The sequence below is a fragment of the Caloenas nicobarica genome, chromosome 4 (genome assembly GCF_036013445.1).
Source record: "Caloenas nicobarica isolate bCalNic1 chromosome 4, bCalNic1.hap1, whole genome shotgun sequence".
Classification (NCBI taxonomy): domain Eukaryota; kingdom Metazoa; phylum Chordata; class Aves; order Columbiformes; family Columbidae; genus Caloenas; species Caloenas nicobarica.
The window spans coordinates 27,287,369-27,303,714 of NC_088248.1; the positions used below are offsets into that span (position 1 = coordinate 27,287,369).

The 16,346-nt window shown below is 40.0% G+C and overlaps 1 protein-coding gene across 1 annotated transcript; it reads right to left on the minus strand.

Moving 5' to 3' along the window:
- Window positions 1-3,157: 3,157 nt before the first annotated feature.
- LOC135988570 (alpha-fetoprotein-like) lies at window positions 3,158-15,558 on the minus strand. Its single transcript, XM_065634623.1, has 14 exons — window positions 15,474-15,558; window positions 13,911-13,971; window positions 13,554-13,689; window positions 12,386-12,585; window positions 11,684-11,831; window positions 10,989-11,086; window positions 10,159-10,288; window positions 9,343-9,557; window positions 8,260-8,392; window positions 7,546-7,643; window positions 6,180-6,318; window positions 5,187-5,410; window positions 4,154-4,286; window positions 3,158-3,202 (listed from the first exon to the last, which is right to left on the minus strand). The coding sequence occupies exons 1-14, from the start codon at window positions 15,556-15,558 to the stop codon at window positions 3,158-3,160; spliced, it is 1,845 nt and encodes a 614-aa protein (XP_065490695.1).
- Between the last annotated feature and the right edge of the window lie 788 nt (window positions 15,559-16,346).

A 16,346-nucleotide genomic window follows, 5' to 3' on the forward strand; every position in this document is an offset into this window, starting at 1 on the left:
TATAAATCTTACCTCAATTTGTACTACCAGGCTACCCTGTGAGAAAAATCCTAAATCATCATGGGATTTTGGAAAGGAGGGAAAAAAAAAAAAAAGGCTGAAAACCCAAACCCCTCCCCAAATTCCAGAAGACTGATCTTCATCAGAACATAAAATCCTAAGCAAGCACAATGTGAAGAGAAGCCTTAGATGGTCATCTAATAATTTTTTTTGTATTAAAACTATCACTGATACTTGGGAAGTGCTTGTTAAATATTTCTCTATTGCTTTCAGCTCCCCACCTTTTTCAGACTGTTGGTCTCGGTGCTTTGTTCCCCTTACTGGGCCCTGACTGGCTGCTCTTTGTCCTGGGTTCAATTTTTTTTTTGGTATATGAAGATCTGTGAGTTCCTACAGCCTTTCTTACTAAACTTGGCAACTCCAATCTATTTGAGCTTTACTTGTCATGTTTTCTGGGTCATTGACTGTTATCCTTGCTTTCTTTTCAGTGAAATACTTTCTAGAAGTGAAGTACCCAAGAACTGTCCTAATAGTCCAGCAAAGTCCTTATTGGAGGTGAAGAAAATGAACACATGATATGTGCGTTGTAGCGAATGAGGCATGGACTCTTGGTAAGGTGCAATGAGAGACATCTATTACAAACTCAGGCTTGCATTTATATTTGCTATGATGCTTGCTCAAGCATTTGCTGATTTGCTAATTTGGTCATTACATAAGCGATATATTTTGTGTTTCCACCAAAGTTACTGCCATAAAAGCATTTTTTGGTCTATCACAAGTTACCCTCCTGTCCTTGATGTATCAATCCTGTATCAATCCCTCTGTCCTTGATGTGTCAAGTAGCATACAGTCCTTGCTTCTTGTATTTTTCTACCGCTTGTTCTCACACTGTCAAGTCTTGGAGTTTCTCACAGGCCCGATGTCAGAATACTTGCACAGTGCATTACATGGCTTATTCTTCTGGTTTTCTTCTGCTTATACCCCTAGTACACAAGCACCATGTTAGACTTGAATTAGCAGCTAACCAGTGGTGAGTCTTAGCTTGTGATTTGTCGTAACTGCATTGTCATCTGTACAACTCCTTAACAAGTAGTTTTCCTGTACTGAAATTGTGCAGCTGATTAATAGTACCTATGTTATATGTTACATTTGTTCTCATGAAACATTGCTGGTTTTTTTCTACACTAATTCTCTAACTTGCCAAGATGATTTTGACATTTAAAATGTTGCATCATTCTCTCTCCATCTTTCTGTGAGCTGCAAATGTAGTGCTTGTGTTTTCTTTGTGTTATTCTGTCCTTAATGAAAATATTGCCTAGAAGTATATACAGGATGGCTTCCCATGGGACTCAGTTTGGTTGAGCTCTTCAGTCTGACTCTGAAACTTCTCTCTGACAATACTTTAAGCTAGGCTTGCATCACATGGGACATTTGTTTGCACAATGTTTCTTTATCTTACAGATATTTTCAAATGCTCCTAGGATAATGTCGTGGTTTGATCGCGGGGAGACAATCAAAACCCGCAGCAGATGTATTTTCCTTAACCCTCTTCCCCCCTTCTGTTTTCCGCCCCCTGCTTCCTCCTCCTTTTTCACTAAGGACAGGTGATTTTGAGAGGAAAGGAAAAGAAAGACAGAGAGGAGAAAGCTGGAAAATTTGAAAATGTTTTACTAATGCTACTAAATGAACACAGAGAAAAATAAAGCAGAACAAATATTATAGAACCAGTCTTGCAGTTCCCAGCAGCTAGTCCAGCAGGATCCTGCAGCCAACCGGAACTACGTTCAGTTTGTCACGATGCCTCAGCCTGCAGGGACAGCCACGAGGCCTCGGCTTGCAGGGGTGGCAGAAAAGAGGCAGAGACGAAGCAAAGCAGCAGAAGACTCAGCAGAAGAAGAGAGAGTCCTTTGGGTCCACCTTTTATATCCAGGAAGTTGTGAATGGGATGGAATACTCCAATTGTTCAATCTGTGGTCACCTGACTCAGACCACCTCCTTTTGTTGCTCCCCTCAATGACCCAGGACAGATAACTACTGCTAGGGACATCCACCAAGAAAATCTGATACCTGGGTATCTCCTCCTTCAAGGCACAGGTTTCCAGAAAAAAACATTTTTCTTTTGCTGCTTTGATTATTTTTTTTTTTAACATGCCTTCTAATTTCTTTTTATTTGAATAGAAAGTAAAAACCCAAATGCTCTTTGTGTGTCAAGCTATCTTGAGTATAAATATAGCAGCCATCTGATGCTTTCCCTGAACATTTGTCTGCTGATCAAGAGTTCTGGCATTTAATCTTCTGTCCTTTCCATGACCTGTTTCTCATCTCAATTCTTCCTTGCCCACTCCAGGATGACCAAGATAACATTTTTCTCTGCTTAAAGGCAACTTTCTAACTCCCCTAGAGCAACCCATATTAGTGAATGAATGTGTTGCATTTCAGGGATAGTGCTATAAAAATGCGAAAGTAATTATTTGGTGATTGAAAAATGATTTAAAAGTGGTTACAAGCAGATTTTAAAAAATTGTATCTCCTTTGCCTTTATGCTTTGTAAGCCTAAGATTTAAAACACTTTTATTTTTGTCTGTTACTATTTGGTTTAAGAAAAATAATATTACATAGCATAAGATGGTGGCCACATATAAACCCTGAATTTCTATCTATTCGACTTACTGGCAGATTTCCTTTGAGCAATGCACCCTCTCTCGTGACTTAATCTGGGTTTGCATTACTTGTTTTAGTTTAAATTTTACATGCCACTGATCATTTTGAATCAAAGTGATAGGAACCACATACAAAGTTTGCGTACAGGTTCCTTCCCCATCTGAATACGGTCGATACGCACATTTAACGTTCAGGTGAGCTGAACTCTCTGAGCAGACGAGCTTTACAGTTCCACAGCTCAGCAGATTCTTTGCAGGAATTCGATGTTTCATTCTGAGGCACCTCTTTTATCTTGTTTACAGTGGCAGAACTGTAGCCGGTGTAAACCGTCGTGACTTCATTTGTTTTGTGAGTAAAGAGCTGCAACATCTTTCTCCACTAAGACAAATCATATGTTCCTATTTATACTTCATGAATGTTTAGAAAAGAGATGCTCACTGTTAAATTTGTCTTTGTATCACTCATCAAATATTTTCCATTATACTATGTAAGCTCTTCATGCTGTCAACATTTTTTCACTTCTTTTTATAAGTTCTGGACCCTGAAAAAAAGCGAAACATACATGAGCAAATCAGACGTTGCACATGTGAGCAATTTAACTGAGTATGGCAGCACTAAGTAATGTTTTATAATTTTTGCAAGTTGTGTACAGACACTGTATATGCAGAATGCATATACATAAATCACTGTGTTTAATATAAGTTTTGCTTTTACTGTTCAGCTCAGATTGCCTTACAAGCTTTGGTATTTCTTGGAAAAATGCTGAAATGCAATTCTATGAGGAAGATTTAGTAGAATGGTTCTTTGCAGATGTGCCTTTTTGGGTGGATTCAGAGGTGGAAATTTCTTCTTAATAGAAGAGAAAATTTTCAGTATTTGATCATTAAAAGCAAAACAAGGCAAAGATTTCGAGAGAGAGAGCAAGGCTCAAGGGTTGTGAATGGTTTGTTAAAGTTCAGTTAAGGAATATATCAAGGAGGGGCAGAGATGAGAAGTAGGGAGAAGCAGATTTAATGGAAGGTAAAGAGAAGCCAAAGTAGCTCTGTGGTATGAAGTTCAGTGAGCTAAAATAACAGAGGAAAGAAAAGAGGCACACAGAGGTGAGGGAAATAGGGAAAACACTTTGACCTACAATTTGGAATATCCCTTCTTTCCTTAGTGCAGAGGAACTTTTAAAGTGAAACTCATTTAAGAATGGTTAGCCAGGGGAAGACTTGAATCCTTCAACAGGGCAAGTCCCAATGACTCCACAGAAGCAACAGGTGTAGCTGAGCTCTATATCTCTACATTGCTACATATAAATATCAGACTAACTAGATAAATTCTGTATTGATTATTCACCTGGTACACATATCTGCTTGGAAATATAACTGCAGGAATTCTGTCTCATCATGCTTTGCTTTTGCTGCTTAATGAAGCAATGGAGCACTCTTGTGTATACTCCATGTTTCCATTTTGATTCAGAACATGTATGTGAAAACAGAAATGGTACCTCTTTCACAAAACACGCCTCATGGTTTTCTTCTTTGCAGCACTGTTCCCTCATGGCAGTAAAGGCCACCGTGACGGAGCTCAGCTGCTCCTGTGTGATCTGAGGCTTGTATTTGATGAGGTTGATGAGCATTCTGCAAGTAAAGCAAAGCACCCTGTTAAGGTGGGAGGTAACCATGTTGTTCACAAAGCACTTCTGTAATGCTAGTCCTGCAAAGTCCAGTCCCTGTTTTGTTACTGCCCACGTCCTTTCTACAGCTTTTTCATTTTTATTCACCCCCCAGTATTTGCAGCAGGGAGCAAAGATGCATCCCATTCCCCTCAGAAATAAAATATCAATGCTCCTTTTTGGAGTTATTCCACCATGAATATCCATGAATAAACCATGCAGATGGTTTATATGTAATGTACCACTCTAGAAGGTCCAGCACAGTGTGGGATCACCACAGCATAAATCAATGGCCATAGCAGTTTGGGTTTTTTTCTTGCAGTGACTGTGGCAGGTGTCTAGTTCTCTCTGACCAAGGCAACCAAATACTAGAGCTTCTCAGAGATGGAAGGAGTGCCTGGGATGAGAAAGAACACATGGGCTTTCCCATTCTGGAAAATTAGCCCTAATTAATCCATAAAGGTAATGCAGGTCTTGAGGCAGTAGCTTCCTTGTTCTTCTGGTATCTTTCTATGCAGTTCCCATCATGGGTAGTGGGAGGGCAAGTTTATCAGACCTAGCTTTGGATGTCTATTGCTTGTGTTCTGGTGGTGTCTATACCAACCAGCACAGATACCCACCTCTGAAAACTACTTTCTTCTACTCTAAGGCAGGGAAATATAGGATGAATCAGATGGTAGAAGAAACTGGGACCAGCATGAGAGTAAAGAAAAGCAGCTTGGAAGAGAGGCTGAGAGGGGTATGGCTGTTTTTCATTGCTGTGTTGCAGAACAAAAAGCTGGACAGAATGCACAAGGGAAAGGTGAGCATTGCCAGGACGAGAATAAGAAACCCAGGGGTAACAGGTAAAACAGACATCTCTTACTCCTGTTTCTTGTGCTGTAATTTGTCCTCTTCAGTTGTACACAAGTCGTCATGGAAAGTGAATAGACCAGGAGTCAATGATAAAGGCACATAACTCTCATCAGTTTCTAGTTTGCCCATGCATGGCCTCCGAAGAGCGTAGGAGCTACTACAGCAGTGGCAGACACCTGGGTTTATAGGATTGGTCAGGTGTCTTCTACATATTTCTCCAAGCACGAGATCCAGCTTTACCAAAAGAGGTGAAAAAAACAATTTTATTGTTTCATTTTCTAGAATCCCTGAAACACATGCTGCTCTTAGTAAAGTTATAAAAAATAACTAAGCATTTAAATTAATCCTTGTATGTAAGATAGATAACAGTTTATTTTTCTACTGAATGCTGACTTTTGTCAGTGCAAAAATGGCCCAGGTTTTTCAGAATAAATATGTATATGCAGTTTTAGGGACTATCCTTTGCACATGGAAATGATGCGATTTTTTTCATAAAACTATGCTTGCACTTCATTTGTTTTCATCAGCAGGGTTTCTGTGAGTATGTTTGGCTGTTCTTGTAAGTGTGATCTTGTACAGAAGAGATGAAGGTTTTTAAGTACTTTGGCTTATGGGCCTGGAGAATTCTTCAAGAAGAGCTACAAAAAATTGATCCTTTTCACAGAGCGCTACAGCTTCAGGCATCTAGAAATTACAAATTTGGACAAGAGACCATTAGTTGCGGAAGGAACAGGGTCAGGTGGCCCACACTGCATAACCGTTAACCGCCTAGCACTAGCCTGGCAGTGTCGTGTTCCTCATGTAGTTTAATTTGAGCATTAACTTCCAAGATGCTGAACTGTGCCTACTTCAGGCATGTGTCTGGAAATAAAACTTCAGGCCAGCTCAATAGCTCAGTGAACATTTTTCTCATTTACCCTTGCTCTAAGCCCTTAGACTCTGCTGGCAGCAGATTTTGTGGCAGAGTTTCAAGAAGTGAGGCAAAGATAAGAAAAATACTCACGTTTTCCTCAGCACAAGGCAATAGCTTGTCCTGGCTTAACTGGCAGCATTTGGAGGCAATTGTAGTCATTTGCTGGGTGAATTTTATCAGCTCTGCAGATGTTAGCTGAGGCATCTTCTTGGTGAAACTCATGAGAAGCCTGAAATGATAATTTCTTTGATATTGGTGGTTTTTGTTCCACCAGGCAGCAGTGAGCAAGTCACTGCCTTTGCATGTGTAAAGCTCCAGCCAAACCCCACAGAACATTCATCAATCCAAGGGCAGGACTAAGCTTAGTGTTTAAAAACTCATGTAGGCAAGTGTAAGAGTGCTATGTTTGTTTGAGTTTCCTTTTTCTGACCAGTCTCTTACCAGGTTAAACAAATAAAATTAACAATAATATTGCCAGGTACATGTTGGTGTGCCTTCCTATGAGCTGGTACATATATTTTTCTCACGTTATTCATTTCCCTAAGAGCAAAATTGAACTGAAGTGACTTCTTGGCAGACTAGATGAGGGAGAAGATAAAGCTCAAAAAAGTTAACTTGATAAACCAACCAACCAAAAAAAAATATCCCCCACGAAAAAAAACAACCAAAACCAAAAAAACCAAACCTGTGCTTATTAACCATCATGGCCAGGAAAACCTTAACAACTGATACAGGAGGCAGAAGGGCAGAAGCAGCTCACCATGGTTGTTGGAAACCTCTAGTTCCAAAGGTCTTTTAAAGATCAGACATGCTTGGGAGTTTAGAAAGCCCAATACACCTCTCCAGAGAAGGCTGGCTGAAGCCTGACTGTAAATGCACAAGCAGTCCAGAGATTTCACTGAGATTGCTTGCATACTTTAAGTTTGGCATGTGCTCATTAACATTGCAAATTATGGCCAGAGTTCCTCCAGTAGGCTTGTGCCTGCATGTTGCATTTAAGCACAGCATACATTTCAGCTAGTCTGGTTTTGCTAGTTAGGTTTTTGTTACAATTGTAAAAATTTACATCTGCTGCGGGAGCTGGATAGAGCAAAGTCTTTTACAAAAGGCACAGCAACTGTCTTTTGGTCAAATTTATGACTCCTATGTTACAGCTCGCAGCTCAAAATGCAGCTATAATATAAAGCAGGAAAATAATAGGAAACACGTATGTGAGATTGATCAAGTCGCCGCTTCACTACTTCATGAGTTGGTTTAAGGAGAGGACTTGTGACAGGCCAGAATATCATCTTTAAAAAGATTAAAAGAAAAAAAAATCCTAGAGGTCATTTATACATTGGTCCAAACATTCAAGTGGTGTCTCTTAGCCTAGCTTTTTTGACGTCTGTGCCTCTACTCCAGTCTGAGTTGTGCCCAGCTGGTATAAGAGTAGTGTAAGTGTCTAAAAAAGTAATACTCGTTTTGGAAATAGTAATCTCCTTTCTCCTTGTAAAGGTCACAACTTGTCTTCATGACACTTTCAGTTTCATAAATATGTTTCTTCAGTTCTTCCTCCTGAAAAAAATAAATTAATTTGAAGAGGCTTTGTATCATGGGAATGCCGAATGCCCTATTGCCTCATGATAGAGCCTGGATATCCATAACTGTCTGCCACCTGATATATGCTGCCCATTTTTAATTCCATTAGAAAGTCTGAAACCACTAAACTGCCTGAATGTGATAAATGTCCCCCCTCAATCACCTTGAAATATTTCATTTTGTATACCTGAGGGAAGGCAAGGTCTGAGACACAGGGTGGTTCATAACTTCAAATATTTATAACACCCATGTCTTTGTTTGAGACAATAAGTGCCTTTTACATTTGTAAGAGGGCAGTTGGCACTGCTAGGGAGCCCAAAGAGAGCAGTGCCTCACAGAAACGTTAGCTCCATCCCTTTCCCTGGTATCTCTGTCTATCCATGGTAAATTGCTTCACAATTGAAGATGGCAAAGGCTCTGTTGTTACTTTTTCCATACATGAATTAATCAGGCCTTGTGACATTTGTTTGGTTTGTTACAGGAGCTGTGAGTACTCGCTCTAGACCTGGGGTAGGGATATTCCCTGTGTAGACAGAACCAGTCATGTGGTCACATGCTTGAATCTATCGGTATGTTGTGTGATGGCACTCACCCCTCTGCTGCAGCAGTCAGCTGGACAACCAGTTTTGCAGCACTCTTTCAGCAGGTCCTCATATTCTTTACCAATTCTTAAAAGCATTTGAGCAGAAAATTCAGGGTGTCTCCTGGAATATTCGTACAGAAACCTGCAATATGTGGAATATCAAGAATTAGCAATAAACCAAACCAACTTCCCTCAAGAGGTGGGTGAGGACAGCAGAGGTGCTCTCAGGATGGTTTCATCTGACTTTGCATGGAACAGGGAGAATTGCACAGCATCTAGGCCTGGGACTGACCCTGAACCTGAGCACAGCATTGCATTGCAAGTCCTGTGCATGTAACATTCCCAGCTTAGTGTTGCTTGACTTGAGCATAGCTTGGACCCTTGTGGGGCTTAGGGTTTTACACTTTTTTCTTTTTTTTTTTTTTAAATTCTGTCTAAATGATAACACAATAATTTCCAGTAACAGACCTTATTTCTCAGTAGACGCTGAAAAGATTAGTTCTACTGAAGCAGTCACCCTGCAGACAAGTTGTGCCCAATGAATTAGCTGCACTTTTCATAAATGTATGTATGTTATTAAATGATGTATGTTATTTGAAGTCAGTGAATTCTCTGTCTTTGGGACTCGGTGCTGTTTCTGTTGCAGCCTGTGGCATTTTTGCTCAAGTTTATTACAGGTAGGATCAAGTCTTCATTGCACAAAGGAACAGGGCTAGAAAAAAAATGGATCCATTCTGAAGAAATCAAGACATGAGTCTGACTTAAACAAGTGGTATTGAATTCCCTCTGAACAGTGGATCAAAGCTATATTTTGGGCCTGAGATCAGAACTGATAGTACCCAAATTTCACGTGTTTCTTCATTTTTGTTTCTGAGATAACCCTTGTGTCCTGTTCCGCATTTGTTTCCATTCCATACTTTCTAAGGTTGAGTGGTATTTTACAAAGATCAACTTGCACAGTGTCACATTCCTACATGCTCACAGAGCAGATGAATCTGAGTCTGAAGAGCTGGGCTTTAATGTCCAAACTGTCATCTTTTGACCCAAGTAGAGAAATAGCAAAATGGAAGAGTAGAGGAAGACCCACATTACCTGGCTAAGTGCCTATCTTTTTCCTGGGCAAAACATTCACATATTTCTTTGTCTTCTATAAACTCTCTGATGTGGGGGGACAAGTCTGCAGGTTTGTTGTCATTTTCTGCCTTAACTATGCATTCACTTCTTTGTAGCAGAGGCTTTTCACAGCACTTCTTAATTTTACTTGATATGATGTCTTGGTTGGTGCAGACATAGTGTAGAATCTTTTCCTGCAAAGCCGAAAAATGAAGGAAGGAAATGTAACCAGATTTTAGTCTTTTTTTTTTTTTTTAGTCAGTGTTTTTAACTCCATTTTACAGACAGAGAATGTGACCTGTGCAACAGACAACTGGCAGAACAAAGAAGATGACTGATGTCCTGTTGATGTATTTGCTGCAGTCCCTTGTTCACCATTCGATAGGTGGTAGGTAACCACCTAAGCTGAGAAGTCGGCTGTCTAGCTAGACACCACAGAGAAGTGGTGAGGTAAATGGATTTGCTGTGTTAGAAGAAAGTAGAGCAAAGAGGACAGGCAAGTGCTGTGTTTTGCTGAAAGTCACACAGAAAATAGGTGGCACAGCTAGGAGGTGCAACTGAATCTGCTGAAGCAGTGTTATGACAATTTAGTCATGAAGTGATCTTTCTGCCCTTTTGGACGACTTCTTGACAGAAAAAGTCAAATGGGACAATGGACAGGGGTTTTAGAGTGAAGAGTTAAACTCCAGTTTTGGAGAGCAATCAGTACACTACAGGAGGAAAAGAAAATAATCTAAAAATATTACAAAAATGCATGTAGTTTCTGTAAACATATAAATATTAAATGAGTTTTACCCCATCATGCATACAGTCCAGCATATCTCCACGACAGCAGTCCTCGTGCATGTTAGCAATATCCATCACAAGTTTGTTAACGGTAACAAAATCGGCTTTAGGGAATTTTTGGCTTATCTGAGCAAGCTTCCTACAATGAAGTAAAATAGGTATTGCTTATATTCACAATGCGACACTGTGATGGCTACCATCGTTTTTCTGTGGAGGGGGGTGTATCCAAGGTGCTCAGGAATGGTTTCTCCCTGCTCTCACTGAAGTTAACAAATAAATGTCACTTGAAGCCAATAGCTGTGATTTTTTTTTTTCCAGTTATCTAAGGATCCCAGGTAAATTTCCATGTGACATGATGAAAATAAATGTGATAGGTGAACAGGAAATTACAAGAGCAACCTTGTGTCAAAAATGGTTGAGATGAGTTGTATTTTGCTCACAATCACATTAACTTGCGTTATAGAGAGATGCATTTGTTTCACACTTCGGGTTTAGATTTTAAAAGCTAAGAGCGGTTTGTAAGGAAACAGTGATAGCTCTCATGTATAGATTTGGGCTCCTAATCTGTGTGCCTTGTCAGATGCTCCTAGTGACCAGCGTACAAAAACTAAAAGGCTGGTAGTCAGGGTCACTGTAATGTGTGCAGGTGTGGAGCCACCTTCAGCAACACCCACACTTGATTTTAAAATGCACATGCTGAATAGAGCCTGCTGAAGAAGTCAGGAAGCATTCAAAGTAACAACCCTGAACAACCTTTGCATCTCAGCACTGAGTGTGGCTGTTCTGCAGCCAAAGCAAACAAAATGAAGCCTTGTTTGATAAATAAGGGGAAGACTCACAGAGCCTTTAAGGTCCTTTCTCCAAACTTGTTCAAGATTCCACATGTATGTTCCTGCCTCAGGCTGTCTTCTTTTATTGGCTTCACCACCTTTGGTGCCTGGTAGAAACAAGATGCAGACCATGGAAGTGGAAGAAAAGACAACTATTGCAGTGACTTATTTTTTCAAATAGGAATTTTTCAATAGTGAAAGAAAATTGCTGACCAAGCTGCAATATGAACTAGCTGTTGGGCTTGCTATTCAGTCACAAACGTGTACTAAGTAAGTGTTCTGTGTAAAGAACCCAGAACCCTTTTAGACACTATTTCACTGTATTTAGCACGACTGACCCACTTTGTATTACTATCAGCTAATGTTAGACTATGCCATCACTGGCAGCCCAGCCAAACTGCACGAAAGGCACGTTCAGCCATTCAGCAAGGGCAGGTTCCCCATGCTGCTTGTTTTCCACCTTTACAGGTATTTTGCTCTGAATTCTGACACTGGTTAGATGTGGGGCATGTCTCCACAGTGCAAACAGTTGGCTGAGCAGGAGATATGCCATGGGGCTGTCAACAGGAAAAAGAAAAATCAGGCTTCTGCACTGTGTGTAGTGCCACATCCTCTCTCAGCATTCTTAAAACAAGCCCCATGGAGATAGCCATAGGAAATTCCGTGGTTGCACATTATTAAAGTAAAACCCTGTGATGGAATACCTGTTTCTGAAAGCATTCCTCCAGGTTGTGAGTGGGGTCTTCAGCATTTCTGCAGCAGTTCTTCATCATCTCATCATAACGGATTGCAGCAGAAAGAATTGTTGGGGCATAGAGGAAAGGATGCCTTAGGGAAACCTCATAGATAAAACTAAAACCAAGAGAGAGAAATGTCTTTGGTTTTGGAGTAAGCCCTTACATGCTGGGGCCAGCAGTGTTATTGCAGCATCTGCTGGTAAATTAAAATGACAGCAACTAAAAGTGATTGTTTTCCTGTCATAACAACAAGCTGTAAGTGCAGTGCAGTGTTTATCTTGGAAAAATTCCGGTGGGGCTGCCATTTTCCTGGAAATTGAAGTCTCAAATCCTGCCAGCTCTGGCTTAGAGGCAGCAAAATATCTGCTGGGCTTTTAAGGACTGCAGAGAGGCCCTTGGTTTCAGGTGAGTCCTTTACATAGACTACAATGAAACAGGTCAGATTGTTTGTCATTTGGACCTATATCCAAAGCAGGAGGTGGCAGAACAGGCTTCACATAATGACAAATTACAGCTAGATGAAAGATGCAAATAATTCATATCAGGAAGAAAAATGAGTATGAGATTATGGAGAATCTTGTCCTGATCTTTTTGGTTGATACTCCATTTGCTGTCTCCAGGCTCATAACTGTCATATCTAGGCAACAAATCTATAATTTATTTACTTACTATCCCATTAATGAATGTTGATGCTGTGAATGGTTTTTGCAGGCAGCTTCAACATTTGGCCTCTCGAAAGGAGAAATGTCTCCTGATGAATTTTTAAGAGAGAGGAAGCAGTCATGTCTTTCAGGATCCTTTTTAGCACAGCAGTCAGTAAACTTTGGAAGATCTTCCTCCTGGCATATTGTATTGAGCAAAATCCTGTCCTGTGAAAAATTTTTTTTAAAGTTACTTTCTGTGAGAATTCCATTTTATTCCTGTGAGTTCTGTGCAAAGGCTGCTTTAAGCCAACAAGCCCTGACTTGCATAAGATCACAGTTTTTATTACCAACTGCTTTGACTGCAGTGAATATCAGACTGACCTCTAAAAGTGCTGATTTCTCAAACTCTGATACATACTACTATGCCAAGACAGGCTTGAAAGTAGAATAATTTTCTAACACTCTGAACTTACAACAATATTGAGACCTCTTTTATTCTTTTTATAACAATCAAGATAATTGTTCTATTTGTATACCGCAGTTTGTGGCATAGCAGGATCTACACTTTTTTAATTACAGTCAGGTTTATACAATGAAAAGCATCTTTTTTCTTATTCATCAGGTAGCAGTGCTCAGGTTCAGCTATCAGTCGTGCCTCAGCTGAGGACTGGTTTAATTCAGGGTTTGTTTCAGTGTGTTTAACAAATCAGAAATTACCTGTAACACAGACTGACATTCAGGTTTCATGATTCCCTCTGCCAGCTCCAAAAGCGGGTTGGCGCAGACACCATCAAAACCCAGGAATGTGAGTTAATGGAGTGGAGCAAATGCCTATAAATGTCGTGTTTGCTAGAAATATCCAGTTGGGCTGCTCCTGAATTTTGTTACATGAGCCATAAAAGCACAGCTTTATGGACGTGTTTTAGAAAGATACAGGTCAAGGATTTTAAAACACACTGTGATATTTGGGATGGGGAGAAGAGGGGCTTTGTTTTTCTCCACTTAGCTTATGATGCTTTATTGATGGGAGCCTGGAGAACTAAAGAGTCAGGAAGGCCACACATATGTACACAAGTGCACAAGGAAGTCATGTTTCTTAACTAATGTATTTTTGGAAAAATGCATATTAGCGCTCTGAAAACACAAGTCATTTCTGAAAAGCTTTGCCACAGTAGAAGTATAAATGTGCTTACCAAAGGCTCCAGGCAGTCGGTGTTGTCTCTGTTTGCAGCAGCACACCTTTTGGCAAGGTCTGTGATGTCTTCAGCCATTTTCACTGCTTTGCCAAATGTCCCTCCTTGCACGTACTGAGCAAACATGATCATGGCACTATGAGGAGAACACACAGCATTAAATCTGTTGCTGGCATCCTAAATCTGATTGTATAACTCCTATGTGTGAGACAGTAAGAAGATCGGAATTGCCTCAGGCTGGCAGAACAGGGGAGCATTTCACTTGTGGCACATGTTGATTTCCAAGTGCCACAAAATGCCACAGGGATGTTCAGTGGCAGTGAATTTGCAAGTAAATGTTCTACCTTGACTACTTACATGGCTTTAAAATTATTCTCTTGGAGCTGAGAAAAATGTTGGCCAATGCTGAGTTTTTCCTCTGAAAAAGAAGATAATTTGAGTAATAAATATTTAGTAAATAGTTCATCAATTACAATTTTCTTTGGTACTGGAGTCTGGGAGAAAGATAATTCAAGGCCTGGGGTTGTAGCACTGGGGGTAGGAAGGCACTAGATTTAACTTCCTATTTGATGTGAAGCTATTTGTTTCTGCCCTACAGGGCCAATATAGTTTCCCTGCCTAGCTCAAGTGTCATGAAGAGGAATATGCTAAAACCTGGAGGGTGTTCAGCTACTTTGATGATGTACCTCACATGATTAAATAAACATTGCACAAAACACCTTTTAACCTTGTATATTTGAAGGTGTGTACTTCACCACTCTTTCGCTAGAGATGAAGGATTTTTCTATGCAGAAAATGTGGGATAAATTGAGGACTACACTGGTAGGCAAAGCACCTCAAAAATTCACAGAGCTGCATCTTTCTGTATGTGCCACGAACTGGCCCAGTGGAAAACAAATGTGTCCAATCTGTCTGAAGTTCACGTTCCTTTGCCACCAGGCCTTTCTTAATGGGCAAACATAAATGCAATCATTTCTTGAGTTTCTTGTTTGTTGGAGAATATTCTGAGAGATTAATTTTAACATAAGGAGCCTGTTCCCGAATCAAGATGTTATTGTCTCACACTTCCATTGGTAGGGCTGACATCAGTATAAAAGGGTCAAACGAATCAAAGAAATAAGCCAGCTTCTCCCTCTGAGTAATGTGGAGGCATTAACAGAGATGATAACATGAGATGAACAACACAAACATTGTTTGTGTGTTATATTATTGGGCCATTTAGTGCATTTGGAAGTCCTAAAGACAAAAAAAAGTTGACTAATGATAAAAATACATAATGTGAAAGAAGCATCTGAACCACACACTGTTGGAGGGTTTCAGTTGTCTCATTTTAAGCACTTAACCTTTGTGAGAAGTGTGGTCATGGTTAGTAGTTGATGAAGCGAGTAACACCCCTCCAAAGGATCATACAGAGCAATAGCTTAGCTACTCTGAATAACCATGTGGACGTAGCATTGCCACATCGTTGCACATGATGCACCCACATGATTAAATAAGCACCATACAAAACACCTTTTAACCTTGTCTTAGCTAACCATCTTGTTACTTCTCTGTCTTGCTTCCTCATGGGCTATAGGGGGAGGCTTGCACAACCAGCGGTCTTTACTTCAGTGTTTTTTGGAGTAAAATCAGTGGTGTAACCACACCCCTGTGGATTAAACTACCCTTCAGTACACTTCCTCTCAGTAATCCCTGGCCATCCTGCACACTGCATAGATTCTCAAGCCATTAAGAAGCAACACATCTAAAGTTGATCACAAAATATACTGCTACAGTTCTGTTGTATACCTTTGACCCATAAGAAAATACCTGGGTAGAACAGGTGGTGGCAAAATGAGATACCAAATAAGCATGCATGCTAAGTTGCAGCCATCAGTATTTTAGGAAAGAACAGAGTAAAAAGATGAGATGTATTCTTACCCATTTCCCGATAACTTTGAGGCAGGGCTTTGACTACAGTAAGGTTCACCAATAAAATAACATAAATTATTGTTCTCCACTTCATACTGCCAGATTTTGGCAGGGGCCTGAGGTAGGCTTGGTTCACCTGTGGAAGACAGAAAGAATTAAGGGCAAAGAGTTACTTTTATATTCTCACAAAGACATTCTGGTTAATCAAAACCCTTTTACTTCATATATAACATTAGCTCTTTGGCATATTCCCATAATAATTAGACATGACATTATTTGCTCAGTATAATGAACTGACAATTTTGTTGCAAAGAAAGGACCTTGTAGATTCCTTTTTTTTCCCGCTGAAATCTGGACAAATAGACATTTTTAACTTATCACACTTCAAACAAGAAGTTTAAACACTCCTGGGCTTTTTGTCAAACATACTGATCTCATCTACTCACAAATTTGTTCAAAGGTGGTTGCTTGCAGAAGATACCTTCGTAAGATGATGTTGACCGAAAAATCCCAAGTTCACCTGTTAACCTGATATTTTTGCATCCCTCCTTGCTGAACAAGCTCTCTCATGCTCCCAGCTTCCAAGGTGTCATGGTGAAAAGGCTGAATATCCCCCACAATATATTTGCAACTTTAACAGTTAACGTCAAAATGTCTCCAAATTTTGAAAGCAAATCAACTCCAAAACTGTAGACTGAAGGGAAAAAATTCCAGTTGCTACAGTTATTTTAGTGATTTTTTTTTAAGTATGCCATAAGCATCAGCATGATAAAAATCTCAGTGGTTTGGTTTTTTTTTTCTTTTAGAGCCCTTTCCCTCTGTGTGTTATACAGCAGAGAGGTGAGTTAGTTTTTACTGGATATTTCTCTGTGATGTTAGTTA